At 42.8% G+C, this 27,235-nt stretch overlaps 1 protein-coding gene across 2 annotated transcripts in view; it reads left to right on the top strand.

The window, feature by feature from the left end:
* Positions 1 to 27,235, top strand: part of MYO7B (myosin VIIB) — a 118,291-nt gene that overhangs the window by 60,372 nt on the left and 30,684 nt on the right. For both annotated transcript variants that reach the window (XM_037069957.1, XM_037069966.1), the window contains 9 exons: positions 1,694 to 1,831; positions 3,603 to 3,755; positions 4,430 to 4,528; positions 6,265 to 6,359; positions 21,806 to 21,890; positions 23,257 to 23,475; positions 24,520 to 24,690; positions 25,582 to 25,791; positions 25,911 to 26,075. In XM_037069957.1, coding sequence (XP_036925852.1) covers positions 1,694 to 1,831; positions 3,603 to 3,755; positions 4,430 to 4,528; positions 6,265 to 6,359; positions 21,806 to 21,890; positions 23,257 to 23,475; positions 24,520 to 24,690; positions 25,582 to 25,791; positions 25,911 to 26,075 — 1,335 coding nt within the window. The remainder of the gene's footprint in view (positions 1 to 1,693; positions 1,832 to 3,602; positions 3,756 to 4,429; positions 4,529 to 6,264; positions 6,360 to 21,805; positions 21,891 to 23,256; positions 23,476 to 24,519; positions 24,691 to 25,581; positions 25,792 to 25,910; positions 26,076 to 27,235) is intronic.

Genomic DNA, 27,235 nt, shown 5'->3' on the forward strand with positions numbered 1-27,235 from the left:
TGCCAAGAATCCAGCACTCACCACACTGAAGTGCCCTTGGCATTTTATCACTCTCCCTCCACCTCTGTAGGACCTCCTCAAGCCTCCAAGCCCATGGCCTTGTGCAGTGCAGGCCCAGGGAGGCACTCAGAAGCCTTGAAGCTGCGCAGGAATTACCCAGGTCTGGAACCAGGTGGAGTCATGCTAGACTCTCCATAGTTGAGGCCAGAGCACAGTCTTATCCTGCCCCTGCAGATCTCCAGAATATGACATGGAAGTTTCAGGGAACAGAATGGTAGTGGAGAAAAAATTACACATTGTTTTGTACACCAGGGCAAGAATAAAAGCTGCCCATTGTTATTAAAAAGCCCAGTGATTCTATCCTCTGGTCAGAGGTGTTAAGGTGTAAAGACTTGTATCTCCAAATTGATTCATTTTGGCAGTACACAACTTTGCTCAGGTGCATTTGACCATGGAAAGGTTTGGTCAAGGAACATTGCCCGAGATTAGCATTGGACAAAATTCACACTGCTTATGGTGAGGAGCTTGAGCTTTTCTCCCTCCTCTTGCCTCCATAAGTTAATAAATTTGTTTTAGAATGATATAAATTTACTATAATATATAGAATGCATTGTATAAAACATTAAAAAATATAAAACCTAAATAAAAACTGAAAATGTAGAAGGGAGAGATAAAAAGTGAGTGTTCCCAGTTCTAACATTCTTTTCTCATTCTGTTACATCACCTTGTGCATCCCACTTGGTTGATCCCAAGTCTAAGCAAGCAGCATTTGCCCTGCAAACACTAAGCATTTTGGAAACCTGTGATGGATAAATGAATGCAGCCCTCCTGAAGCTGGAAAAGTCAGTGTTCGTTTTGCTTGTCACTACCAGAACCAATAAGTAGAGACAAGAATTGAATCTTTATGGGTGCTTTGTTCAGATTCTGGTGTCTGAGAAGGCAGCGGGATTAGGTACCCTAAAATCCATCTTAACATCTTTTCTCAAGCCAGTTTTCTTAAAAAAAAACATTTTTATAATTGTATTCATTTATTTTTAGAGACGGGAAGGGAGGGAGGAGAGAGGGAGAGAAACATCAATGTGTGGTTGCCTCTTGCATGCCCACCCACTGGGGGTGTGGCCTGCAATGCATGCATTTACCCTAGACTGGGAATCAAGCCAGTGGCCCTTTGGCTCACAGGCCAGCACTCAATCCACTGAGCCACACTAGCCAGGGCATCAAACTGACCTTTTTCATAAGGAGAAGAAAAGAGTAAGTAAAGGGTTTAAAAATCAGGAAAAAGTTTAATCAGATAAAAGCTTCAGTGCAGTGATTTTCCTAGCATCCCTCCATCTGCTGACCAATAATTTTTTGTTGTGTCCTGGTTTACAGATGTTCTTTCCCTAGAGCACAATGGCTCAAATACCATCTTGATTGCTTGCAGTCCTCCTGGGGGACAAAGGTTGAATTTCTTGCAGGCTTCCTAGAGTTAAAGTAGGTCTAGTCAAGCATTACAGATCCCAGAAGAATAGCTTTCCACGTGCATTAATCACTAAACCTATTAACTATAACTAAAGTTAAACTTTTTAACTTATATTTCCCCATCACTCCTACCTGTGGGACCTTGGCAGAAGCCCTCACTGTGCTATTGGTCAGCTGTGCCCCAGGTGGTACTCCCCAAAACCCCATCTGAACTCTGTGCTTCTGCCCACAGTCTGCAGACTCTGGCAGGCAGCCTGCCACCTTGGCAAGCCAGTTTAAGCAGTCCCTGGACCAGCTGATGAAAATCCTGACCAACTGTCAACCCTACTTCATCCGCTGCATCAAACCCAATGAATACAAGAAGCCACTGGTAATAAGGGGAGGCTTGACACACAGGGAGGGAGGGGGCAGCTATTGGGTGAGTCTGATGGCACCCAGGGCGCTGTCATTCCCTTCACCAGGGCCTGGAAAACATTAGGACTGTTCTCTGTCCCCATTTTATAAGTGGGACACTGAGGAGAGGTAACCATTCCAGGCCATTTTCAGGTCAGTGACCTGCAGTGCTTAGATCACTCAGACCTCAGTCATCTTCAGCTTTGTAATTTGCCTGCTTGTGCACCCAGGTGGTACCCTTTTCAGAGCCAATTATCTCTTCTGTAAAGTTAGACCAGCATCTGCCTGCAAGGGGCAGTAAGGATTGTACTTGATGTTTCTGGTACATCTGCATATAAACCACACTCAGTAAAGAACACAACAAGTACTATGATTTTAGAGGCTGCTGACCACTCCTGGTTGTCCTTGGGGAGTGACTTTATCCACTTCTGTGTGGTGTAGGGTAGGAGCCTGCCACTTGCCCAGGAGCCCTTGACCATGGACTTGGGAGTCCCACACAGTGGCTGCAAATACAGGATTCCCAAAATAGGGAGATGTCATCCAAACAGATCTTGTAAAGGAAAAACTATCTTATTAAATCTTATAAGGGAAATCTATCTTATAAGGGAAATTTTACAATATAAGGTAAATCTTATAAGGGAAAATATATTAAATAAAGTGACTTAAAAAAAAAAGAAAATTATATGAAATTGAGGCTGTCCCAGGTATTCCAGCATGTATCTTCCTGATAGGCACAGTACTCAGTTGTTAGGTAAGAATGATACTCCCAGAGGCCTTCTGCCCACACCCTCACTCCCTACCTTGGGCAGGGCCTGAGGCTACCACTCAGGGCCTCACAGATGGTAGCTGTTGTGTGGATGTAGGGGGAACCCTGACTGAGGGGCCAGGAAGACTCGGATTTGAAACCTAGTTCAGCCACTTAGGAGTGTGGCCCTGAGCCTTAGGTACCTCACATTTAAATTGGAACTAAGTATTCCACCATGTAGAGCTGTTGTAAAGATTAAATGAGAAATACTAAATACATGGGGACTGACTAGTTGTCCCAGACTAATTGCTGTGTGGCCCTGGACCCCAGGAGCAGTTGTCTCTGCTCATGGGACTCTCAGAGTTTCCAGGTAGGTGGTTGCCTGCTGGTGGGCTTGCCAGATTTGAAGGTGTCCCTCTAGTGCCTAGAGATTTCTGGTTGCTGACGGCTGAAGAGGGTCTTTAGTGGACCACACCATGCAAAGTCTCAGGGTGTCTCCTGAGTACCAACATCCCTGTGCAAAGCATCAGGTGCAAATTTCTCTCCTCACCACAGCCATCTCCCAGGCAGGGAGAGACTGAGCTGACAGGAGTATTTTCTAGTTCTGAGTAGGAAAAGTATTTCTACCGCCTGAATGTGAAAGGCATGATGTTTCCGGGAGCGCCTGTTTCAGGAGGTAGTGGTTTCTTTGGGATCACTGTTTTGAAGCACTTAAAAGCATTTTAAATTGGGTATATGCAGATCACTTTTATATTTGCAGTACTTTGCATATTCTGTGGAGGAAAGTATTCAGTGATGCTGTGGATGTCAGTTTCTGTTACCAACTTTTATCTCCTTAGAAACACTTTTAAAGACTTTTCAGCGACTTTGACCATGTATTTCTCCTCAAAAGGAAATTCTAATTAAACTGAGCCCTTGTCTCGTTCCACTGTACTTGGGGTGATCGCAGGGTGGGCAGGGTGGCTTGCTCAGCCCTGTTGCTCAGCCCTGCCTCTGCGTGTAGCTCTTTGACCGCGAGCTGTGCCTGCGGCAGCTGCGCTACTCTGGCATGTTGGAGACCGTGCGCATCTGCCAGGCGGGCTTCCCTCTGCGCTACACCTTCCAGCAGTTCTCCCAGAGGTTCCGAGTCCTGCTGCCCAGCGCCTCGTGCCAACAGGTGCGTACTCTGTGGCTCCCGGTCCACAAGAGGTGCCATGCACCTTGGGACTTTGGCACCCATAGATCCCCAATTCCAATAGGTCCCAGCAGCTGCCTTCCTGATGCCCAGGGCCCCTCCGCTCCAAGCTTTCAAATGATCCTGCTTTTCCTTCCCTCCTCACCTCCTACCTTCCCATCTGTCACCCTCACCCCCACCCGCAACCCCACAGTGCCCTAGAAGTGAGGAAGGGCTAGTTTACGCTGGGCTCTAGAAGGTGTTGGTGGCTGATATGGTCCTTCTATGAGTGTCTGCAGTTTAAAGCGAGCACTCTTTTATGTAGTATAGCCTCCGGGAGATGATGTGGCTGAGTAGCATGAAGTCCTCCTTATTTTTCCTCAAACACTCAGATATCCTCAAGTTTGGGATGTCCAAGTGTCCTGCAGCCACATAGAGGCCCCAGGCCCTGAGATGTGTGGTTGCCTCATGATCCCAGAGCCTGAGTGCTCCCCTGGGCCCCACCCATGATCCTGAGGTACTTTGTGCCTGTGCCCTGGCCCAGCATCCCCTGACTGTGAAGCCTGTAGAAGGAGGAAGACTAAAATCTCTAGAAAGTCCTTGAGAAGGGACCTTAGCCTCGTGCCTTGGGGTACCTGCTCTAGCTCCACCCAACCACTCCTGTTTCTGCTTGGCAGCTTCAGGGTAAGTTTCGACAGATGACGTTGTGCATCGCTGAAACATGGTTGGGAGCAGACACAGACTGGAAAGTGGGAAAGACCAAAATTTTCCTGAAGGTGAGACCTTGAACTTGGAGGTCTCAGCCTCCTGAAGCATGTGGGGGCTGGTCTAGACCCACCAGGAGGCACTGGTTCTCTCATCCTGCTCTGCATGTGGCCCCCACCCTGAGTCACCCTGTTGCTATAGAAAGCAGTGGTGAAGATAAGAGAAGTGAGGGGTGGGTAGCAACATGGGAGAGCCCAGGTCAGCCAGAAGAAATTAAGAAGGCTTCTCAGAGGGGACATGTATGGCAAGACCTGAGCATAAGGAAGGGCTACCTTCAAGCCACTGGGCAGAGTAAGAAGGTCTGAGGGCAGGCTCACACTGCTTCCAGAACAGGCCTTCACCATACACGAGTCACCATCAATGAGCTTTGTCTGGCCTGGGGAAGCTCTGCCTCTACAGAGCCCCAAAGAGCTGGCTCTTCAGTGTGTTGAAACCACCCCCCCACCCCCCCCATGAGATTTTGTCCTTAGGCAGTCATAGGTAGGCAGCACCACCACCCACGTACCTCCTCTCAACTTACTGAGAGGCCTAAGGTCACACAGATGCAGCCTCATGGCTCTACTAGCCTCCAGCCCCTCTAGGATTGCCAGTTGGGTCAAGGAGCCACTAGGGTGAAAATCTTTCAGTCCCCTATCTTTGTAATTTCTGGATGGATGGACAAATTGAGGAGGAGGAGGAGAAGTGAGGAGGAGGAGAAGCTCAGAATAGGAGGATGATCTGCAGCCATCCAAGAATCCCTCCCATCCCTACCACCCTTTCCTGCATCCTATTGCCTCCCCTTCACCCATAGAGCCCTCCCCCATCCATCCCCAGAGGCACCCTCTGGCCCCACTCCCTAGCCAGTCCATGCACTAGTAAGGCCTGTGTCTAAGCTTCAGACTTAGACATGAAGAAAGAACCAGAGTAGCTTCTGATTCCATGGAGAAGGTGAAGCTGGCAGAAGGAAGCCTTCTGCCCAGGAGGGTGAGACACAGTAGTATAGAGGGATATATAGTGTGGGTGGATGGTCAAAGAGGAGAGTGACTACCTCTTCCTTCTCCTTCTTCCCTCGTTACTCCTCGAGGACACAGTTGAGGTCTAGTTCATCTGTGTGTCCCCAGTCCCCACCCAGGCACATCAAGAGGTTCAATGCTTGTTTGATGCAAAGCTGATGAAGGAAGGAAGGGCCTCCAAGCCCTGCCCTCTCCTCACCAGTTGCCAAAGGCTGTGCTGCTCTCTTTTCTACAAAGACAGTCCATGGGCTATCTTCCAGGGGTAAGGATGGCAAGCCTGGGGCACAGGAATCAGGGAAGCACTACGGTGAGCCAGGGAAAGTCACAGCACAGGGATGAATCTCACATTATGAATTCCACTCAAAGGCTGAAGGGAACATTTTCCTATTGAAACACACATGAATCTGTAATACATTTGAATGCATAGTTCATATAATTTGGGGAACTAAAACAACTTCAGGGAAATTTTTGCTCCCATCTTGGATTCTCCAGAACAGAAATGAAACTTGCCAGATTGAACTAATAGGAAGAGCTAAAATGGGAAGTTCTTGGATTGGGGCTGGAGGTTTATAGTTGTAGCTCTCATCTCTGAGCCATATTAGAATCAACTTGAAGGCCCCTTTCCCTGCTTGTCCTCTCAGGAGCACATGTAGGAAAAGTCTGAGAAGCCTGACTTCTAGAGACAGAGCTCTGGCCTCAGGTGGAAGTGTGGGGTGAAGGGTAGCAGCTATATGATGAAGTCTCTCCTGTTTCAGGATCACCAGAGTACTCTGCTGGAGGTACAGAGGAGCCAGGCCCTGGAAAAAGCAGCAATTAGCATCCAAAGAGTCCTGAGGGGCTACAGATACAGGTGCTAGCCCTGCTCCTACCCCCTCTCAGCCCACATACCTGCCCATCATATGCCCTGGGAGGGCCTGTAGCCCCCAAACCAGGAACACGTGTTCCCACTGGTCCCTCCCTGGGGGTAACTGAAGCACGAGATCTCTCAGGACCTCCTGACCAGGAACACTGCAGCCTCTGTTGGTCAGAGTTTCTAATATGTTATTTGAATGTTTGTTGTGGGGAGGGGAGTGGGAATCCACTACATAAGCAAGAGTCAAAAGAACTGTCAAAAGAACTGGTCTCTATATTTTGATGTTCTCCTTTAATTGTCTTAGGGAATGTGTGGGTTTGAGTTTATGAGACAGTTGACTTTTGGAGGGAAGAAAAAAACTGTCTTTGACTCAGTTACCTGGTGAGTAAGAAAGTAACATTTGAATTTCAATTCAGGTTCAGCACATCAGCAATATTACCACCTTTCTTACCCTCACCATGTCCAGAGGGTTCTGCAAGTCCATAGACCTGTTTCCTGTACTGTTCTGTCTGCTTATAACTAACCATAAGAAGGGCTGGAAACTCAGACATGAGAAGGTGGAGAAAGCAGCTGACCCATGAGAAGAGAGGCTGTAGGCACATTTGGGTTAGGTCATAAGGCTGGGGTGTGTGGCTTTGAAGGCCAGACCATGGTAACACTGATCTCAGCAGCAGCCAGCATCAGGCCAAGTAGTTGCCAACCAGTGGTCATTGGTACTAATTCAATGCCAACAGGAATTCCTAATTTGGGGTGTGGTTAAAAAAGAAACCGTATTCAGTGCAAACAGCTTGACTGTGATACAACACAGCTCAACAGTGTTACAGCTCAATTATGAAACAGCATGGCTATGGAACAGCATGGCTCTGAAGCAGCTTTAGGGTGAGCCCCTCTCTGGGTAGACACCTTTGCTCTGCTCTGTTCCAGTGAAAATGCAGTCTTCAGTTTTGGTACAAAGAGGAAGTGCATTCTCCCAACCAGAGAACTTGCTTATATAGAGAGAAGTCCCCACACCGTAACTCCTGATTGGTCTCTCCACATGCAAATGAGGACTCCAAATGCTCATAGATTTGTTGAAAAAGCACTGTCCTGATTGGTCAGTAGGTAGCCACTCTAATTGGTTAGTGAAGAAACTAATGAGGAAATAGCTGTGCAGCTCTGACTGGACCAGGAATGTTAGTTGAAGTGCAATTCCAAGAACTACTTTATGATGGCTGGCTTAACCAGCAGGAATACAGTGCAGGCAGGCAGCTCAGTGTAGGCTTCTCTCTGAAGTGTGGCTTACATGAGAGGCCCCTGTTTAGCAGTTCCATGACTGTTAGATTCTGTTTCTAAATTTGAGTCCAGTTGGCCACCAGGAGCCATTCTCAATAGGTAGTTTCATTCTCGGGATCAACAAAGTGGTGCACGGGTTGCCTCCCCAGAATAGTCAGAGATAGTCTGGGGTAGCCACCCTCACTGATGATTCATTCTCTTACTTTAATAATTTTTAAATATTCATTTACACTTGATGCACAATATTATATTAGTATCAGGTATACAACTCAGTGCTTATAACTTACAAAGTGATCATCCAAATAAACTTAGTATCCATCTGACACTGTACATAATTATTACAATATTATTGACAATATTCCTTATGCTATGCTTTACATCCCCATGACTTTTCTGTAACTATCATCCCTTATCCCTGCTCCCCTCTGGCAGTTTTCAAAATGTTCTCTGTATCTATGAGTCTATGTTCTGCTTGTTCATTTATTTTGTTTTTAGATTTCACAAATAATTGAAATCATATGGCATTTGTTTTCCCCTGTCTGACTTAATTTACTCAGCACAATATCCTCTGGGTCCATCTATGTTGTTGCAGATGGCAGGATTTCATTCTTTTTTAATGACTGAATCATATTCCATTGTATAAATGCACCACTTCTTCTTTATCCATTGATCTATTGATGGACATTTAGGCTGCTTCCATAGCTTGGCTATTGTAAATAATGCTGCAACAAACATCTGAATATATATGTCTTTTTGATTTAGTGTTTTGGGTTTCTTCAGATAAATACTCAGAAGTAAAAGTGCTGGGTCCTTCTTTGTCCCTTGTTTGTCTCTTACTATAGCATTTAATTTCAAGTATATTTTGTCTGGGATGAATATTGTACACCAGCTTTTTGTTTGTTTGTTTCCATGATAATGAAATATTTTTTTCCATCCCTTTATTTTCATTCTGTGTGCATCTTCCAATCTGAAGTGGGCCTTTGTAGAAAGTGTATTTAATAGCCTTGTTTTGTTAAATGGACCATTTAGTCCATTTGCATTTAAAATAATTGTTGATAAATATGTATTTACACCATTTTAGTTTTCCTAGTTTTGATATTTTTTTCCTTCTCCTTCTTAACAAAGATCCTTTAACATTTTATGTAATACTTATTTGGTGCTGATGAACTCTTTAATCTCTTTGGGAGGTTTGGGCAGCTTTATAACCATCCTTTGAATTTAAATGATAGCCTTGCTAGGTAGAGTAATCTTGGTTGTAGTTTCTATCTTTTTTTAAAAATATATTTTATTGATTATGCCATTACAGTTCTATTTCCCCCACTTCATTCCCCTGCACCCTGAACACCCCCTCCCCTACCATTCCCCCCCCTTTAGTTTATGTCCATGTGTCTCAAGTTCTTTAGATTCTATAAAGAATCTTGCCCTCCCCCTGTCTATTTTCTACCTATCATCTATGCAACTTATTCTCTGTACCCTGTCTCCCCTTCTCCTCCTCCCACTCCCCTGTTGCTAACCCTCCAGGTGATCTCCATTTCTGTGGTTCTGCTCCTGATCTAGCTGTCCTCTTAGTTTGCTTTTGTGTTAGGTGTGGTTGTTAATAACTGTGAGTTTGCTGTCCTTTCACTGTTCATATTTTTGATCATCTTCTTTTTCTTAGATAAGTCCTTATAATATTTCATATAATAAAGGCTTGGCTATGGTGAACTCCTTGAATTTGATCTTATCTGAGAAGCACTTTATCTGCCCTTCCATTCTAAATGAAAGCTTTGCTGGATAGAGCAATCTTGGATGTAGGTCTTTGGATTTCATGACTTGGAATACTTCTTTCCAGCCCCTTCTTGCCTGGAAGGTCTCTTTTGAGAAATCAGCTGACTGTCTGATGCGAAGTCCTTCATAGGTGACTGTCCCCTTATCTTTTGCTACTTCTAGGATTCTCTCCTTCATTTTCATCTTGGCTAATGTAATTATAATGTGCCTTGGTGTGTTCCTTCTTGGCTCCAACTTCTTTGGGACTCTCTGAGCTTCCTGGATTTCCTGGAAGTCTATTTCCTTTGCTAGATTGGGGAAGTTCTCCTTTATTATTTGTTCAAATAAGTTTTCCACTCGTGGCTGTTTCTTTCCCCCTTCTGGTACCCCTATAATCCAGATGTTGGAACGTTTAAAGATGTCCTGAAGGTTCCTAAGCCTCTCCTCATTGTTTTGAATTCTCATTTTTTCATTCCTTTCTGGTTGGATGTTTTGTTCTTCCTTCTGGTCCACTCCATTGATTTGAGTCCCAGTTTCCTTTCCATCACTATTGGTTTCCTGTGCATTTCCCTTCATTTCAATTAGTTTAGCCTTCATTGGTTCCTCTAATTTGTGGCTAAAATCAACCAATTCTGTGAGAATCCTGATCACCAGTGTTCTGAACTGTGCATCTGATAGGTTGGCAATTTCTTGGTCACTTCCAGTTATTGGCTCTGGGGCTTTGAGCTGTTCTTGAGCCATAATGTTTTGGTCTGTTCACGCCTGTTATGTATGAGGGGGAACAGAGCCCTAGGTGTTCACCAGGGTGGGGGAACTCAGTCACTGGGTTGTGACACTGTATGAGGGGGCGGGGTCAAAGAGGGGCAATGGTGGTCCCTTCTGCTGCTTCCCACTGCTGGAGCCTGTGCGGTCTGTCTCACTGCTCACTCCTTTGCCTGGTTTATCTGCACACGAATGTGTGACCGCAGTCAGCCTGCCACCTTATGCCCTCACTTGGTCCACCTATTGCTACCCAACACCTGGGATCCACCAACAGCTGCCTGCATGCCTGGGTTGGTCCAGTGGATTTTTCCTGCCTGACCCCGCTCCGCCCCTCTTACTGGTCTGGCTGAATGGGTCGTTGTTTTTGGACTTCTGTATAGTTCAATTTTCTGTGTTTTGGTTACATTTTTGTTACTAAAACTTTGTTGTCTTTAAACTTGGTTGTGGGAGGAGGCACAGTGTTTCCACCTATGCCTTCATCTTGGCCGGAAGTTGTAGTTCCTATCTTATCCTCACTTTGAATATTTCTTGCTAATTCTTTCTGGCCTACAAAGTTTCTGTTGAGGAATCATCTGACAGTCTTATGGGAGTTCCCTTGTAGGTAACTAACTGCTTTTCTCTTGTTGCTTTTAAGATTCTTTCTGTCTTTAACTTTTGGCATTTTAATTATGATGTGTTTTTGTGTGAGTCTCTTTTGGTTCATCTTTTTGGGGACTCTCTGTACTTCCTGTACAGAGAATTGTGTGTTTATTCTTTCATCAGATTAGGGAAGTTTCCATCATTATTTTTAGAGTAGGTTTTCAATTTCCTACTCTCTCTTCTCCTTCCAGCACCCCCATGATGTGAATATTGGTAGGCTTGAAGTCACTCCAAAGGCTCCTTATACTATCATCTTTTAAGAATTTTTTTTCTTTTTGGTATTCTGATTGGGTGTTCTCTACTTCTTGATCTCCCAAACTGCTTATTTGATTCTCTGCTTCATTTACGCTACCATTGATTCTCTGAAATGCATTTCTTGTTTTAGTTATTGTATTCTTCGCTTCTGACTGGTTCATTTTTTATGTTTCTTACAATATCTTCATTTTTATGTTTTCTATCTTTTTATTGAAATTCTGGTTAAGTTCATCTACTCTACCCCTAAGTTCATTGAGTATCCTTATAATAAGTATTTTGACTCTTCATCTGATAGGTTGCTTATCTCCATTTTGTTTAGTTGTGTTTCTAGAGTTTTGTTCTATTATTTCATCTGGGCCTTTTTTTGTTTGTCTCCCCATTTTGGCAGACTAATTGTGTTTATTTTTATGTATTGGGTAGAGCTGTTACATCTCCTGGTCTTGGTAGCGTGGCCTTATGTAGTAAGTGTCCTGTAGGGCTCAGCGTCTCAGACCTCTTGATCACCCAAACTGTGTGCTTCAGGTACACCCCTATTGAATGCTGTGTGCAGTCATCTGTTGGTTGAACCTTGATTGCTGTTGGCACATCAATGGGAGGGATTTACCCCCAGGCCAATCAGCTGTGAGGACTAGCTGTGATTACAGCAGAGGATCACCGTGCAGGAATGCAACCTATGGAGCAAGACTCACTTAAGCAGGGCTCTGGTGCCTGATGAGTGTACCTTAGAAGTGTGTCACTTGTGGAGGATGCTGGGTGATGCTCTGATAAAGCTGTCCACTAGGTTTGTTGGCTATGGGGGCCTCCCAGGGGTTGCAGGCCAAGGTCAACTCTCACCTGTGCCATGCCTAGGGTCACCCAGGATGAGCTACAAAGAGACCGGCATATAGTTGCTACTTATGCTGGTCTTGGAGGTTCTGGGGAGAGGCCAAGCTGCAGAATGTGTCTGGCTACTGCTAGTGCCAGGCCTGGGGTCACTTAACTGGAGGTACAGGGCACACTGCCACCAGATGCTGCTTGTTCAGGATTTGTAAATCTTGGAGAGATTTTAGACAAGTTTGTGGCATGAGCCAAGACAGGTCAGTTGTATGGAAAAGCCACTGGAAACAGCTTGGGTTAGCCCCCAAATTGACCAGTGTGGGGTTTCAGGGAATCTGTAGGGAGGAAGCTGCCTCTCCAGCCCTCAATGGTTAATTCGGTTCCTCCCCATATGTTTCTGGTGCCTATTGAGCTGCTGTCCTAGTGAGGGAGGACATAGCTGGAGCTAGAGTCAGTGAGTTCAAGTAAGTTCATGTGTGAGCCCTTTAAGAGGAATGCCTTGGACTCCAGAAGCCCTCTATTTCACTCAGTCACAATCCCTGCTGTATTTCAGAATGAAAAGTGTTGGGAACTTTTCTTCCTGGCACTGGAATACTGGGCTGGGGAGCCTAGTGTGGGGCTGGAACCTCTTGCTCCTCAGAAGGGACCTCAGCTGCCAAGATATCCCTCTCAGTTATTAACCACAATGCACAGGTGGGGAACCAGCTCATTCAATGCCTCTGCCATTTCTGCCAGTCTTTTTAATATATTTTTTATTGATTATGGCATTACAGTTGTCCCAATTTTTTCCCTTTTTCATGATCCACACCATACCCCCATTCCCTCCAGTGATCACCCCCCTTAGTGCATGTCCATGGGTCATGCATATAAGTTCTTTGGCTACTCCATTACCTATTCTATTCTTAATGTCTTCCTGTCTGTTTTGTACCTACCAGTTTATGCTTCCTAATCCCTGTACCTCTCTTCCCATCTTCTCCCTTCCCTCTCCCAACTAATAACTCTCCAAACAATCTCCATATCCATGATTCTGTTTCAGTTTTGCTTGATTGCTTAGTTTGTTTTTTGGATTAAATTGTTGATAATTGTGAATTCATTGCCATTTTAACGTTCGTCATTTTGAGCTTCTCTTTCTTATATAATTTCCTTCAGCATTTCATATAATAATGGCTTGATGATGATGAACTGCTTTCGTTTTACTTTATCTGGGAGACATTTTATCTGCTCTTCAATTCTAAGTAATAGCTTTTCTGGATAGAGTAATCTTAGTTGTAGGTCCTTGCTTTTTCTCACTTTGAATACATCTTGCCAGTTTCTTCTAGCCTGCAAAATTTCTTTTGAGAAATCAGCTGACCATCTTCTGGGAGCTCCTTTGTATGTAACTATCTGCTTTTCTCTTGCTGCTTTTAAGGTTTTCTCTTTATTTTTAACCTTTGGCATTTTAATTATGTTGTGTCTTGGTATGGTCCTCCTTGGGTCCATCTTGTTTGGGACTCTCTTTGCTTCTGGACTTGTATGTCTATTTCCTTTACCAAATCAGGGAAGTTTTCTTTCATTATTTTTTCAAGTAAGTTTTCGATTTCTTTCTCTGCCTCTTCTCCTTTTGGCACTACTATGACTCAGATGTTGGTTCATTTAAAGATGTCCCAGAGGTTCCTAAGCCTATCCTTTTTTTTTTTTACTCATTTTTTCTTTCAGCTGTCCTGATTGAATGCTTTTTCCTTCTTTGTGTTCCAAATCATTGATTTGATTCTTGGCCTCATCCCCTCCACTGTTGGTTCCCTGTGGATTTCTCTTTATTTCACTTAATGAAACCTTCATTTCTGCCTGAGTCTTTTTTATGCTCTTGAAGTACCCAATAAGTTCCTGGAGTATCCTGATAACTAGTGTTTTTAACTCTGTACCTGACATGTTGCTTATCTCCATTTTGTTTAGTTCTTTTCCTAGAGTTTTGTTCTGTTCTTTCATTTGGGCCATGTTTCTTTGTCTCTTCATTTTGGCAGCCTCTCTGTGTTTGTTTCTATGTATTAGGTAGAGCTGCTATGGCTCCCTGTCTTTGTGCCATAGCCTGATGTAGTACATGTTCCATGGGGTCCAGTAGCACAATCTCCCTATCACCAAGCTGGCTACTCAAGGTGCACCCTCTATGTGGGCTGAGTACACCCTCCTCTTGTAGTTGAGCCTTGATCGCTGTTGGCAGATTAATGGGAGGGATTTACCCAGGCCAGCCAGCTGCAAGGACTGGCTGTGGCCAGTGACCACTGACCTCTGTCTTCCATGGAGGATCAGCTGTGCAGGGGCAGGGTGGTGGTGCTCCAAGATGGTCTGTAGCTGTCCACTGGGTGTGTAGGCTCTGGATTTTCCAGGGTGGTGCAGACCAAGCTCAGTCCCTATCTGTGTTTTGCCAGGGCCACCCTGCCTGATCTATAGAGCAATCTGAGATGGCTGCTACTTGTGCTGGGCTTGGAGATTCCCAGACAAAACCAACTGAGTCTAGGCTGCTAGTTCCAGGCCTAGGGCTCACTAAGGCCAGCTGCTGCTTGTTTGAGAGGATTTAGGAAGTTGTGAAGCTTGAGCCAAGACAAGACATTCATATGGAAAAGCTACTGTTAACAGCTGTAAACTGGGTGGGATGGAGCTTCAGGGATCTGGGTGAGGCAAACAGTTTTATCCAGTTTGATGAAGTCTCAGATATGGCAACAACCTGCTGATTCTGTGGCTTTGCCCTCCTCTCTGTCCAGAAGAAAGCTGTCTCTCAGCTCTCTCCTTGATGTCAGCCACTTCAGTTCCTTCCTATATGCCACTGGTGCCTTTCAAGCTGCCACCCCAGTGCTGGAGCTCAGAGGGAATGAGTCAGAGTAAGTTTGTGTGTGAGTTCTTTAAGAGGAACTGCTTGAGACTCTAGAAGTTTCTTCCACTGGTTCAATCCCTGCAGATTTTCACAGCCAGAAGTTATGGAGGATTTATCTCCCTGGTACTGGTAACCTAGGCTGGGGGGCCTGGTGTGGAGCCAGGACACCTTTCTCCTAAGATATCTGTTCCAGAATTTTTATCCACCACACATGGATGTGAGACCAGCTCATTCCATGTGTCTGCCCCTCCTACCAATCTGGATGAATGAATGTGGTCTTTAATTCTGTAGTTGTCAGACTTGATTTCTAATGGTTCCAGTCAATTCAATTTCTAATGGTTCTGAGTGATGGTTGTTCTATAATTTAGTTGTAATTTTGATGTGGTTGTGCAAGAAGGTGAGCTTTGTTTACCTATGCCTCCATCTTGAGCAGTAGTCTCAAGTATACAATTCCATGATACCTGTATATTTCATTGTGTGTTCACCAAAGTCTAGGCATATTTTGAAATGAGGGAGTGTGATACCTCTGGCTTTGCTTTTTCTCCCTTTACGGTTTCTTTGGTTATACAGTGGTTCCATATAAATATGACAGCTTTTTTCTATTTCTTTGAAAAATGCTGTTGGGATTTTGGTGGAGATTGCATTAAATCCATACTTGTATATTGTTTTAGGTAACCACCTAAATATGGCCTTTTTGACTATGTTGATTCAACCAATAAATGAACATAGAATATTTTTCCATTTCTTTGTGTCATCTTCAATTCCTTTAATAATGTCTTGTAGCTTTTAGTGTATAGGTCCTTCACATACTTTAGTGTTTTTTCCCAGGTATTTTATTCTTTCTTTTGCAATTTCAAATACAATTTTTTTCTTTTTTCTGGTAGTTCATTATTAGTATATAGGTATGCAGTTGATTTTTGTACATTAATTTTGTATTCTGAAACTTGAGTATATTCGTTTATTGTTTTTGTAGTTGTTTTGGTGGAGTCTTTGGGGTCTATATATAAAAAATCATGTTATCTGCAAAAAGAGATAATCATACACCTTCATTCCCAATTTGGATGTCTTTTTATTTCTTTCTCTTGTCTGATTGTTCTGGCTAGGACTTTCAGTATTATGTTGAATAACAGTGGAAAGAGTGGGTATCCTTGTCTTTTTCCTGATCTCGGAAGGAAAGTTTTAAGTTTTTCACCATTGAGTATGATATTAGCTGAGGATTGCCCATATATGGCCTTTATTATGTTTAAGTACTTTTCTTTTATACCCACTTTGAGTGTTTTAATAATAAATGTGTGTTCACATGCTTTTTCTGCATCTATTGGTATAATTATGTGACTTTTATCTTTTATTTTGTTAATGTTTTATAACACATTGATTGATTTTGGGGTGATGATTCATCCTAACATACCTGGAATGAACCCTGCTTTATTGTGATATATGATCCTTTAACGTATTGTTATATTTGATTTGCTAGTATTTTGTTTAGAATTTTTTATATGTATATTCATCAGAGATATTGGCCTGTAATTTTCTTTTTTGTGTGTGTTGTCCTTTTTTGGTTTTCATGTCAGGGTAATGTTGGCCTATTAAAATGGGTTAGGAAACAATCTTTTTCCTTTAACTTTTTAAAAAAGAAGATGAGAAGTGTAAGTATTAAATCTTCTTTGAATGTTTAGTAGAATTCACTAGTGAAGCTATCTAGTCCTGGTCTTTTACTTTTTGGAAGGTTATTAATGACTGATTCAATTTTCTTACTGTTGATTAGTCTATTTAAATTTTTCTTCTTCAGTATTCAAACTGGGATGAGTATATATGTATTTCTAAAAGCCTGTCTATTTCTTCTAGGTTATCGAATTTGGTAGCATATAGCCTTTTCTAGTATTCATATATAGTTATTTGTATTTCTGTGGTGTCTGTGTAACTTCTCTCATTTCTGATTTTGTGTTTGCTCCTTTTTTCTTAGCGAGTGTAGCCAGATTTGTCAATTTTATTAAATTTTTAAAGAACCAGCTCTTTTTTGCCTTATTTTTCTATTATCTTTTTTATTATTTTGTTTAATTCTGCTCTGTCTTTAATTCCCTCCCTTCTACTAAGTGTGGGCTTCATTTGTTTTTCTACTTTTACTTCTTTAAGATTAGATGTTGTTGAGTTTTTTTGTTTCTTAACATAGGCCTGTAATGCTAGAAACTTCCCTCTTATTGCCACTTTTGCTATATCCCCCAAAATTTGATATATTGTATTGTCATTCTCCTTTGCCTCTATGTATCTTTGATTTTTTTATTTCTTCTTTGATGAAGTTGTTGCATAGTAGCATGTTGCTTAATTTCCACATATTTGTGTTTTTTCCATCTTTCTTTTTGTAGTTGATTTTCAATTTCAAAGCATTATGGTCAGAGAATATGCTTGGTATAATTTCAATCTTCTTATATACGTTGAGGCTAGTTTTGTGTCCCAGCATATGGTCTCTCCTTGAGAATGTTCCATATGCACTAGAGAAAAAATATTTATTCTGGTGTTCAGGGATGAAAATCTCTGTAAATATCAATTATGTCCATTCAATCCAATGCGTCACTTAATGCTTACATTTTCTTACTGATTTTTGTTTGAATGATCTAACAATTGCTGTCAATGGTATATTTAGGTCCCCTACTATAGGTGTACTTCTGTCAGTTTCTCCCTTTAGTTCTGTTAGTAGTTGCTTTATATATTTTCGTGCTCCCAGATTGGGTGCATATATATTAATGTGTTGTGTCTTTTTCATGTATTATTACATTTATCATTATAAAATTTTCATCATTGTCTCTTGTTACACTTTTTAAAATCTTGAAATCAATTCTGTCTGATATAACCATGACTATTCCTGCTTTTTTTCTGGATGTTATTTTCTTGGAGTATCATTTTCTAATCCTTCACTTTGAGTTTGTTTGTCTTTGCAGCTGAGATATGTCTGTGAAGTCAGCATATAGTTGGGTTTTATTTCTTGATCCATCCCTCTACTCTGTGCCTTTTAATTGGTAAGTTCAGTCCATTTACATTTAGGGTGATTATTGATATGTGAGGATTTCCTATAGTAATTTAATCTTTTATTTTCAAGTAACTCTGTGTCTCCATTGTTTCTCTTTTCTTGTTTTTCTTCCTGCTATTTTAGTTGGATGGTATTCTATTATTTTTTCCTCCATTTCCTCTTTTTTTGCATTGTGTGCCTCAGTTCTAGATTTTGTGTGTGTGTGGTTACCATTAAAAAAGTTTCATATGTTCAATAGTCCTTTTCTGGATGTACATGATTGCATGTTGTATCTTTTTACTTGTGCAAGTTTGTCTTTTTATTTTTAAATGTTTTAACCTCCTTTGATTGTTATATTTAAGTGTTTAATACCCTATTCTGAACAAGAGTTGAAATTTTCTGCTTCTGTCTATTAGTCATCTAACTCACAGTCTTGTATCTTTTTGTCTTTTTGTTTCAGGTAAAAGAGGAACACCTTTCAGCATTTCTTATAATGCAGGTCTTGTAATGATAAATTCCTTCAGCTTCTGTATCTATGGAAAAGCCTTTATTTCTCCTTCATATCTAAAGGATAACTTTGCTGGGTATATTATTTTTGGCTGATGACTTCTCTTTCAATAATTTGAATATTCACTTCTACTCTCTTTTAGCTGGTAAGGTTTCTGCTGAAAAATCTGATGATAATCTATTGAGGTTTCCTTGTAGGATACTATCTTCTTTTCCCTGGGTACCTTGAAAAGTCTCTCTTTCTCATTAATTTTTAATTACTATAATGCACTGTTTTATTTTATTTTTAAAATGATTTTATTATTGTTCAACTTTCTCATTATTATTGACAGTTTTAGTATAATGTGCCTTGGAGAAGTACTTTTTGGATTGAGATGATTAGATTTTCTGTTAGCCTCTTGGATTAAAGGATCCAGTTTTTTTCTATAGGTTTTGGAAGTTCCCATCAATTATTTATTTAAATAGGCTCTCTGTTCCCTTTTCCTTCTCTCCTTCTGGTAGACCCATTATTCTTAGTTTTCATAAATTTTACTATGGTCTGTCTTGATGTGGATTTATTTGCATTTATCCTGTTTGGAGTTTGCTCATGTTTTTAGATCTGTAGGTTAATATCTCTTGCTAAATCCATGAGCTTTTAAGCCATTATTTCTTCTGGTACTTTTTCAGCACTGCCTCTCTTGTTTACTTCCAGGACTCCAATGACACAAATGCTAGATCTTTTGTTATAGTTCCACTGGTACCTGAGGTGCTCTGTTCCTCCTCTTCCTGTTGATTTTCTCTGTTTTTCAGGTTGGATAATTTCTACTGCTATTTCTTCAATCTCACTGATTTTTTTCCTTTGCTCTCTCCATTGTGTGCTCAGGTTCTTTTATTTCAGTTATTGCATTTTCAGTTCTAAAATTTTAGTTGGTTCTACTTTATTTCTCCTATTTCTTTACTCAGACTTTCTGTTTTATCATTTGTTTCAAATAAGCATTATTGAAGTATTTTTATAATGGGTAAGATCTGTCATCTTAGTGTTGGCATGTCTTTTTTTTTTCATTCAAGTTAATATTTTCCTGGTCTTTGGTATGATATGAATTTAGATTAAAACATGGACATTTTGGGCATTATGTTATAAGAAGTATGTGTCTTGTTTAAATATACAGTTTTAGCTATCTTCCTCTGACACCACTCTGGCTGAGAAGGCCATAAGTGCCTTACTGCTACCCACAACATGTTCTCCACTGATACCAAAGGGAAAGGAGTAGCCTTGCTACTTCTGAGGGGTAATGAAAGCCCTGATTACCCACTAGGTCTCCTCTGATACCACTCCAACATGGAGGAAGGGGATCACCCAATAATTGCTAAGTGATGGTGGGATTCCAGGATCCCCCAGTCGTTTCTACTGATACTGTAGGGGATGGAATCATTACTGCCCATTAAGGACGGTTCCTATTTAGCCTTCTCTGACATGGCTCTGGTGAGGGTAGATGCCTAGGTTCCCAACTTGGCATTTTCTGGTATAAGTAGGGGTGGTATCACAGTTGTTTATTTGGTCTTTTGCTTGAGTATATTCATTATTATCTAAAAGTTTGTCTTACTGACCTGCTTCTTTCTGGATCCTTTTTGGTAGAGAAGGCTTTTATTCCTGTTTTTTTTTTAATTTTTGGTACTCTGTTTGTTGCTGTTTCTGAATTTTTGACTTCTCCAGCTCTTAGTCTGGGGTATATGAGGCAGAAAGAAAACCCAAAGAAATTATCTCTGTGTCCTTCCTTGAGCCTGAGGTACCTAGCTGGTCTACTTCCTTTTCTCTACTGTTCATAGCCTTCTTTTTTTAAATTTATTTATTTTTACAGAGAGGGAATGGGAGAGAGAAAGGGAAAGAAACATCAATGTGTGGTTGTCTCTTGTGTGCCCTGCACTGGGGACCTAGCCCACAACCCAGGCATGTGCCATGACTGAGAATCAAACCAGGGACCCTTTGGTTCACAGGCCAGCACTCAATCCACTGAGCCGCACCAGCCAGAGTTCAGAGCCTTCTTATGTTTGTTTTATATATAATGTCCAGGGATTTTAGTTATAGTTAGCAGGAGGAATAGGGAAAAATATGACTACTTCATTTTCTCAGAAGTGATCTCCATTGATGAGTAATGACATTATTGCTGTTATGACCAATACAACTAGATAAGATAATTAAAGATAGAAACCAGGGTTTTTCAACTTAAACACTATTGATATTTTGGATTGTATAACTTTTTATTGTAGAGGACTGTCCTGGACATTGTATTAATAGGATGTTTTGCAGTGTCACTGGCTTTTACTCAAGATATACTGGTAGCACCCTCCTCTAATCCCGGTCATGGCAACCAAAAATGTCTCTGGACATAGCCAAATGTATCGGGGGACCAAAATCACCCCCAGTTGAAAACTACTGGTATATTGGAAAGAAGACAAATTATCTTTATTTTTAGATAATTTTGTTGTTTACTTTTACCTCATATTAGAATCATCTGTATATGCACAGGCACCAAAAATATTAGCTATATATGCAGATATATATTCTCCACTCCTATCAACAGATTCAGACTTAGTTAGACTAGACGGGGCACAGACATCAATAAATATTGAAATTCCCCAGATGATTCCCCCCCAATTTTATTGAGATATAATTGACATGGAACACTGTATAAGTTTAAGGTGATCTGCTTTATATATATCATGAAATGAGGACCACAGTAAGTTTAACATTCATCATCTCATATAAATTCAAAAAAGAAAAATAATTTTTTTCCTTGTGATAAGGACTCTTAGGATTTATTCTTAACAACTTGCATATATATGATGTAGCAGTGTTGGCTATAGTCGTCACGTACATTACATCACTAGTACTTACTTATCTTGGAACTGGAAATTTGTACAATACGTCCCTCTGATTTCTCTCCCATCCCACCCCCACTTCCTACAGTTGATTTTTAATATGATTGAGATCTGCTGTTCTAAGCCCAAGAAAACACCCTGAAAAATTATTAGAAGTGATAAGAAAACTAAGTTAAATGTGAGACAAAAGATACATGCAAATGTACAAAACTCACCTGGGGATGTCTCCACTGCCACAGAGGCCAAGCTTCAGGTTATTCTCTCCATGTTCAGCCCACCAGCTCCTTGCAGAGGGAGCCTTTGGATGGAGCTGGCTAGGCTGCCTGAGCCTGGGAGGCTGCCCTCCTGCCTTGATCTGTCTCCAGAGAGGAGCCCTGGTCTTTAGACTTCTACCAGGACACCTGGGTTAGCAACCAGAGGAGGGCATTCTAGCAAGGAATAAAATATTGCAAATGGATTTTATCCTCCTCATAGACTTTTGGAATGAATGAGGATGTTGTTGATTACTCTAAAAAGTGGACTGCCCTCGTTCACAAATCTACTGTTGGCAGTAGATTTTAAGTTCCTAACATGTCTCCTTTGGCTTATAAAGGCTTCTAGAAAAGGAATGCAATAGGAATTTATTTTCTCCAACATTTTATTATCCCTCTCTCCTTCAAAAACAGTTTTTACCCCCAAAGACTTTAAAAATATACTAGGTTGTTACACAACTCTGACTTGCATTTCTCCTTCTAGGAAAGAGTTTCTGAGGCAGCGCCGCGCAGCTGTGACTCTTCAGGCAGGGTGGAGAGGCTACTGCAACAAGAGGAACTTCAAGCTGGTAGTAGAGCTGACTTTGGAGCTGGGGCTGCAGGAGCAAATGGATAACTGTCCAATAAAAACACATGTTAACACTGTGTTTATCTGAGCATGAGAGCTCAGGCAGGAAGGATTAGATCACTAACAGGCAGTGGTAACAGATTTTAAATTACCAGACTCAATACCCCACACACTTTCTCTTTTAGCATAGTTTTGAGTCACATGGTTCATGGACTTCAAAGTGTTCTCCTGCAGCATTTTGGACATCTCCATAGCTAGAATGAGATTTCCTTCTCTGAAATTCGATAATAGCTATCTTTTTCCAATTTCAAGTCTACAAAATAAGTTAATGAATCAATTATTCTCTGTTTCAAGCAATTCATATTTTTTTCCTTGGCCATAGACAGTGCTAATGAGTGTCTGTTCAGCAAATGAACCAGGACAACCTCGACCATGCCTCATTAGGCCTCACTTGACTGCTTGCCTTTTTTATGGATGTGACTGTGTTTTGGACATGCAGTGGTCATGTCAGCAAAAATGATTTCAGGCCTGTCCATGTTTCATGTTCACAAAGGCATAAAGCCAGCTGACAAGGATGGACAGGCTACTTAGGGCCTGGTGCTTTAAGTGCACCATTATATTTATTATGAATAATAAATATAATTCTATATGTCATGGGAATAAATCTTAGAGAGGTTAAGTAACTTCCCAAAAAGCACAGAGTTAGTGAGCAGTAGAACTGGAGTTTGTGTGCAGGTCGGTGTGACTTTCTAGCCCATAGGATGAGTGTGACACTCAGCCCTGTTCAGTTGGTCTTTGATAAACCAATAAGGCTCATCTAGGGGCATCAGGAACTCTTGTGTCTCAGAGCATATTTGCAGCATAAAGGGGGATGTTCATCAATTTATTATTTCTTCTTTGTTTTAAAGATCCCTGAGGGATTAATTTGATGGAGCCAGCCATAGGCCTCCACACAGGTGTGCTAGCTTCTGAGAAATTGGCTAGGTTTTGCTGTAGGTCTGAAAAGCAGAGCTTCTGGAATTCCATCTCCCATTGACACTCAAACAAATTTTCTACCACTGGCCCCCCATAGATCAGATTACTTATGCCACTTAACAAACACTTACTTGGCACTTATCTGCATGCCAGTCTCTATTCTAAGTGCTTTTCAAGTAATAACTCATTTAATATGCTTGTGCTCACAGGTGCGCAAAATTTTAGCCTCAGCCCTTTGCCAAAAAGCAGATAACTATAAAGCTAATTTGCAAGGTCTCCTGGGACTGCTACCTATCTCCTGCTCTCTGTCTCCTTGGAAAGGACATCTCTGTGCTTTATGTCCTTCTGGGCCCAGACCCTCTTGTGAGTGCACATCTCTCTTGTCTTCTCAGATCCTCTTGGGTTTTGAGCGCCTGCAGGCCATCACCCGAAGCCACCTGCTGGTGAAGCAGTACCAGGCCTTTCGGCAGAAGACAGTCCAACTGCAGGCCCTTTGCAGGGGCTACCTGGTGCGCCAGGAAGTACAGGCCAAAAGAAGGGCAGTGTTGGTCATCCAGGCACATGCCAGGGGCATGGCTGCCCGACAGAAATTTTGGCGGCAGAAAGCCAATGTAGGTGGTCACTGCTCTCCTGAGGCCCCAGTTGGGGCCCTGATGGGGAGGGCAGGCAGGAGGACTGAGCAGCAATATTGACCACTCACCAGATAGTCCTATCTCCTTCCTCTTCAAAGTTATTAGCACAGCAGTACCTCAGGCCATCTGGACACCTAGGTCACCCCCTAGGTTATGGCAGCAGGATAGTCTTATACCTAGAACCCATAAATCAAGCTCCTTGGTCCCCTCATGTTAGCCTTGGGGACTATTTCTCAGCAGCACTAGTGTATCTTCTGGAAGGCACAGGAAACCAGGGCTAGATGAGCTATGAGAGGCCCCAGTTCCATGGAGAAGAGCAAAGGCCTCTGGTTTCTAGGCTGTGGCAAGACAGCTTGGCACGGAGGAATACCAAAAGAAGCCTTTGGGTGTCTGGGCAGGAGAAGCTGATGGGCAGAGAGCAGGCAGTAGCACATGATCCCATTTGCCCTAGAAGGCACCTGAGACTAAACTTCAGTCAGCTAAAAACTGTGAGAAAAAAGAGGGGCTAGGATGAAATTTATCCCACTCTATTGATGAAAATTGGATGTAGTGAACACATTACTGTCATAGTGGCCAGGGCAAGTAAGAGAATAGACCCTCGGATATGTCAGCAGCCTGCTTCTGGACCCATGTGACCCCAGGCAGGCCACAATCTAGACTTAACCCTGTGTGTGTTAGTACAGGCCCTGGCACCTCTCCCAGCAGAGGCTGGGTGCTGTTTGAATAAAGGACGAGGTAGGTTTGATGTGAGGTTCTGTGGTACTGGGTTTGAGGCAGTATCTCAGGGACCATGTGAGTCCAGGGACAAGCAGGCAACCTCTCTCTCTGGACCTGATTCTCCATTGGGAAATCAAAAGCCTAGGCTGATTAATCTCTAGTCTCTCTAGTTATTGCTATTTAGGACTTTAGAGGAAAATACATTGATTTGGATTGATGGTGGCAGGAACAGGTTTATTTGGCTTCTGTGAGGTACTTGCTCCAGCAGAGTCTATGGATAACCTTCCCCATGGGGTGTATGTGCAGGGGCTGCTGGTCATCCCAGGTGAAGAGGCAAAGGGCCTGAGTTCTCCACCCACCAGGAAGCGCAAGTCAATCTACAACACTGTTACAGACACAGAGATGGTGGAGCAAGTGTTTGGCTTCCTCCCATCCATGATCGTGGGGCAGGAGGGCCAGGCCTCACCTCACTCTGAGGTAAGACAGGCCCTGTCCTTCAAGGATCCATCTAGACAGGGAGGGGATGGGTTCACCCAGTCCGGACCTCAATCAACCTCTAGGCTCATGAGAAGCAGACTCAGTGGGGGAGTTGGCAGGATGGGTGCTAAAGTGTGTTTTTCAGTCCTTGATGAATGTGCAGAGAAAATGGGAGAATGGCATTCTGTGGTCTCACACTTTCAAGGTAAGCAGGTTTCTTACCTGCAAGACTTTCTAGATGCTTTAATATGCAAACAATATTGGGCCTTCAGTCAGGCACCACTACCCCTATATTTGACCCCTTGCACAGAGCACTTTGGTGGCTGCTGCTCTGCAGACTGTACCTGGGACCTGATGCTGAGAACTAATGACCACTGGCAGGAAGAAGCAGTGTGTGAGGGGGAGGTAGCAGGGTGGGAGAAAAGCAACCTCCTAAGGCTGTCTTGCTGACTCTCACCACACACTGTTCTGGGCCTCATGACTTTTCCCTCACTCATGCATGCATGTGCACACATGGTACACCTCTCCTCCCATCTGTTTAGTAGGGATACCGGGGCCACCTCCACAAGAGGGGCACCTGATAGAGGGCAGGCAGGAGGGCAGGGAGCCTAGAGAGCCTATGTCTGCTGGCCAGGAGCTCTGAGAATTCTCAGGTGGCTGAGAAGTTTACATTGAGGACCATCCTCCAGTCAGCAGTCTACCAGGGGCCAACAGGGGTGTGGGGTGGGAGAGGTCTCCAACACAAAGGAGAGTGGACAGATGGCGTTGCACCTGGTACATAACCAAACAGACCCTTCTTGGGGCTTTCTGGCCCCCAGAGATGCATACCTTTGAAAGAATGACATCTGAAAAGAAGGCTAATGTTTCTCCCTCCTTCTCATGGGTCCCCAGAATGTGGAAACAAAGACCCAGAAACTGCCTGAGGTTGACCTGGACACAGTCCCCATGGTGGAGGATCCCAAGGAGGACATGGACAGCCTGGCTGAGTACAGCTTCCCCAAATTTGCTGCAACCTACTTCCAGAAATCAGCCAGCCACTTGCATATCCGGAAGCCCCTTCAATACCCACTGCTCTACCATGAGGATGATGCTGACTGCTTGGTATCTAGCAGTTCTCTGGTTTCTAGTGGTTCAAGCCACCCCCATAACCCCTAGCCTGCACTGTGGACCCCATGCTGCAAGCTGAGTTCCAGCTGGGATCTCTGTCTCAATTTCCCCAGGGTGCCCTGGCTGTGTGGACCATCATCCTGAGATTCATGGGTGACCTTCCAGAGCCAGTGCTCTTTGCCAGAAACCACCTGAGTGGCAACTCAGTGATGCAGCAGACCCATAACATCATGGGCAAGGACAGCAGCACCCAGTCTCCACAGCACAAATATACACAGGTGTGTGGATGAGGATGGTGACAGAAAGGGAGAAACACTCACTAGGCATCAGCCAGGCCCAAGGCCCCAGGGGAGGCCTGGAAGAGGGGACAAGACATGGAGTCCCCTCTCATGTACCACCTTGAACCCGGCCCAAGCCAGGACTCTCTACTCCCAGGAGTTTGTCTTTTTTTTCTTTTAAATAATTTTTATTAATGTTCCAATATAGTTGTCTACATTTTCGCACCACCGCTTTCCCCTACCCTACCCACCCCCACCTCCCACCCTCAATCCTACCCCCTTTGGCTTTGTTCATGGGTCCTTTATGCATGTTTGTTGATGACCCTTTCCATTCTTTCCCATGTTATTTCCCTCCCCCCTCCCCTCTGGTTACTGTCAGTTTGTTCTTAATTTCAATGTTTCTGGTTATATTTTGCTTGCTTGTTTGTTTTGTTTATTCTTGAACTGAACTTGAGAACTCATGAGTCAGGCATTACACTAAGGACATTTTGAATTATGTGGTCATTATTAGAGAAGGTCCCAAGCTCTGAACATTGGGTTTACTTGATACATATAACAATAATAGCAACAAATATTACTGACTAACAATGTGCTATGAGCCAGTAGCTTCTCTTCAGTAAATTCTCAAGTGACCCAACCCTATAAAGTAGGGATTTTTATGTTTATTATAGCTAAAGAAGCTGAGAAGTGAAGTGAGTTACTGCCAAATTACAGTGAATACATGTGACAGAACTTGGCTTTAAATTCATTGCACTGAATTCGAAGCCCAAGCTGTTGACTAGTGTTCTACCCTAACTTCTGATGGAAGGTTAACTGACATTCATAGCTGGTCAGAAGTGCTTCTGAAGGATTTAGTTCATGATGTAATCTTAGTTGAATCAACCAAGAGTAGTCCAAAGGAATAGCAGTGACTGCACATGGGCCCACCAGCAGCAGGAGCCCATGACTGCCCCATACATCAAGGTCTGTGGGCAGACAAACTGTGTGCAAACTTAGTCTGCAGCCAAGGATCACTTGGACACATCAGGCCTGGAATTACATAGAAGGTGCCCAGGCTCAAGCCCCGGTCTCTAGAGGCATGGGCTCTGTGGTGTATACTAATAATCTATTACTTCACAACATAGTACCCCAAAATTTGACAGCTTGGAAAAGCATACATT

The sequence above is a fragment of the Sturnira hondurensis genome, unplaced genomic scaffold, assembly GCF_014824575.4.
Source record: "Sturnira hondurensis isolate 20B ecotype Veracruz unplaced genomic scaffold, ASM1482457v3 Scaffold0001304, whole genome shotgun sequence".
Lineage (NCBI taxonomy): Eukaryota > Metazoa > Chordata > Mammalia > Chiroptera > Phyllostomidae > Sturnira > Sturnira hondurensis.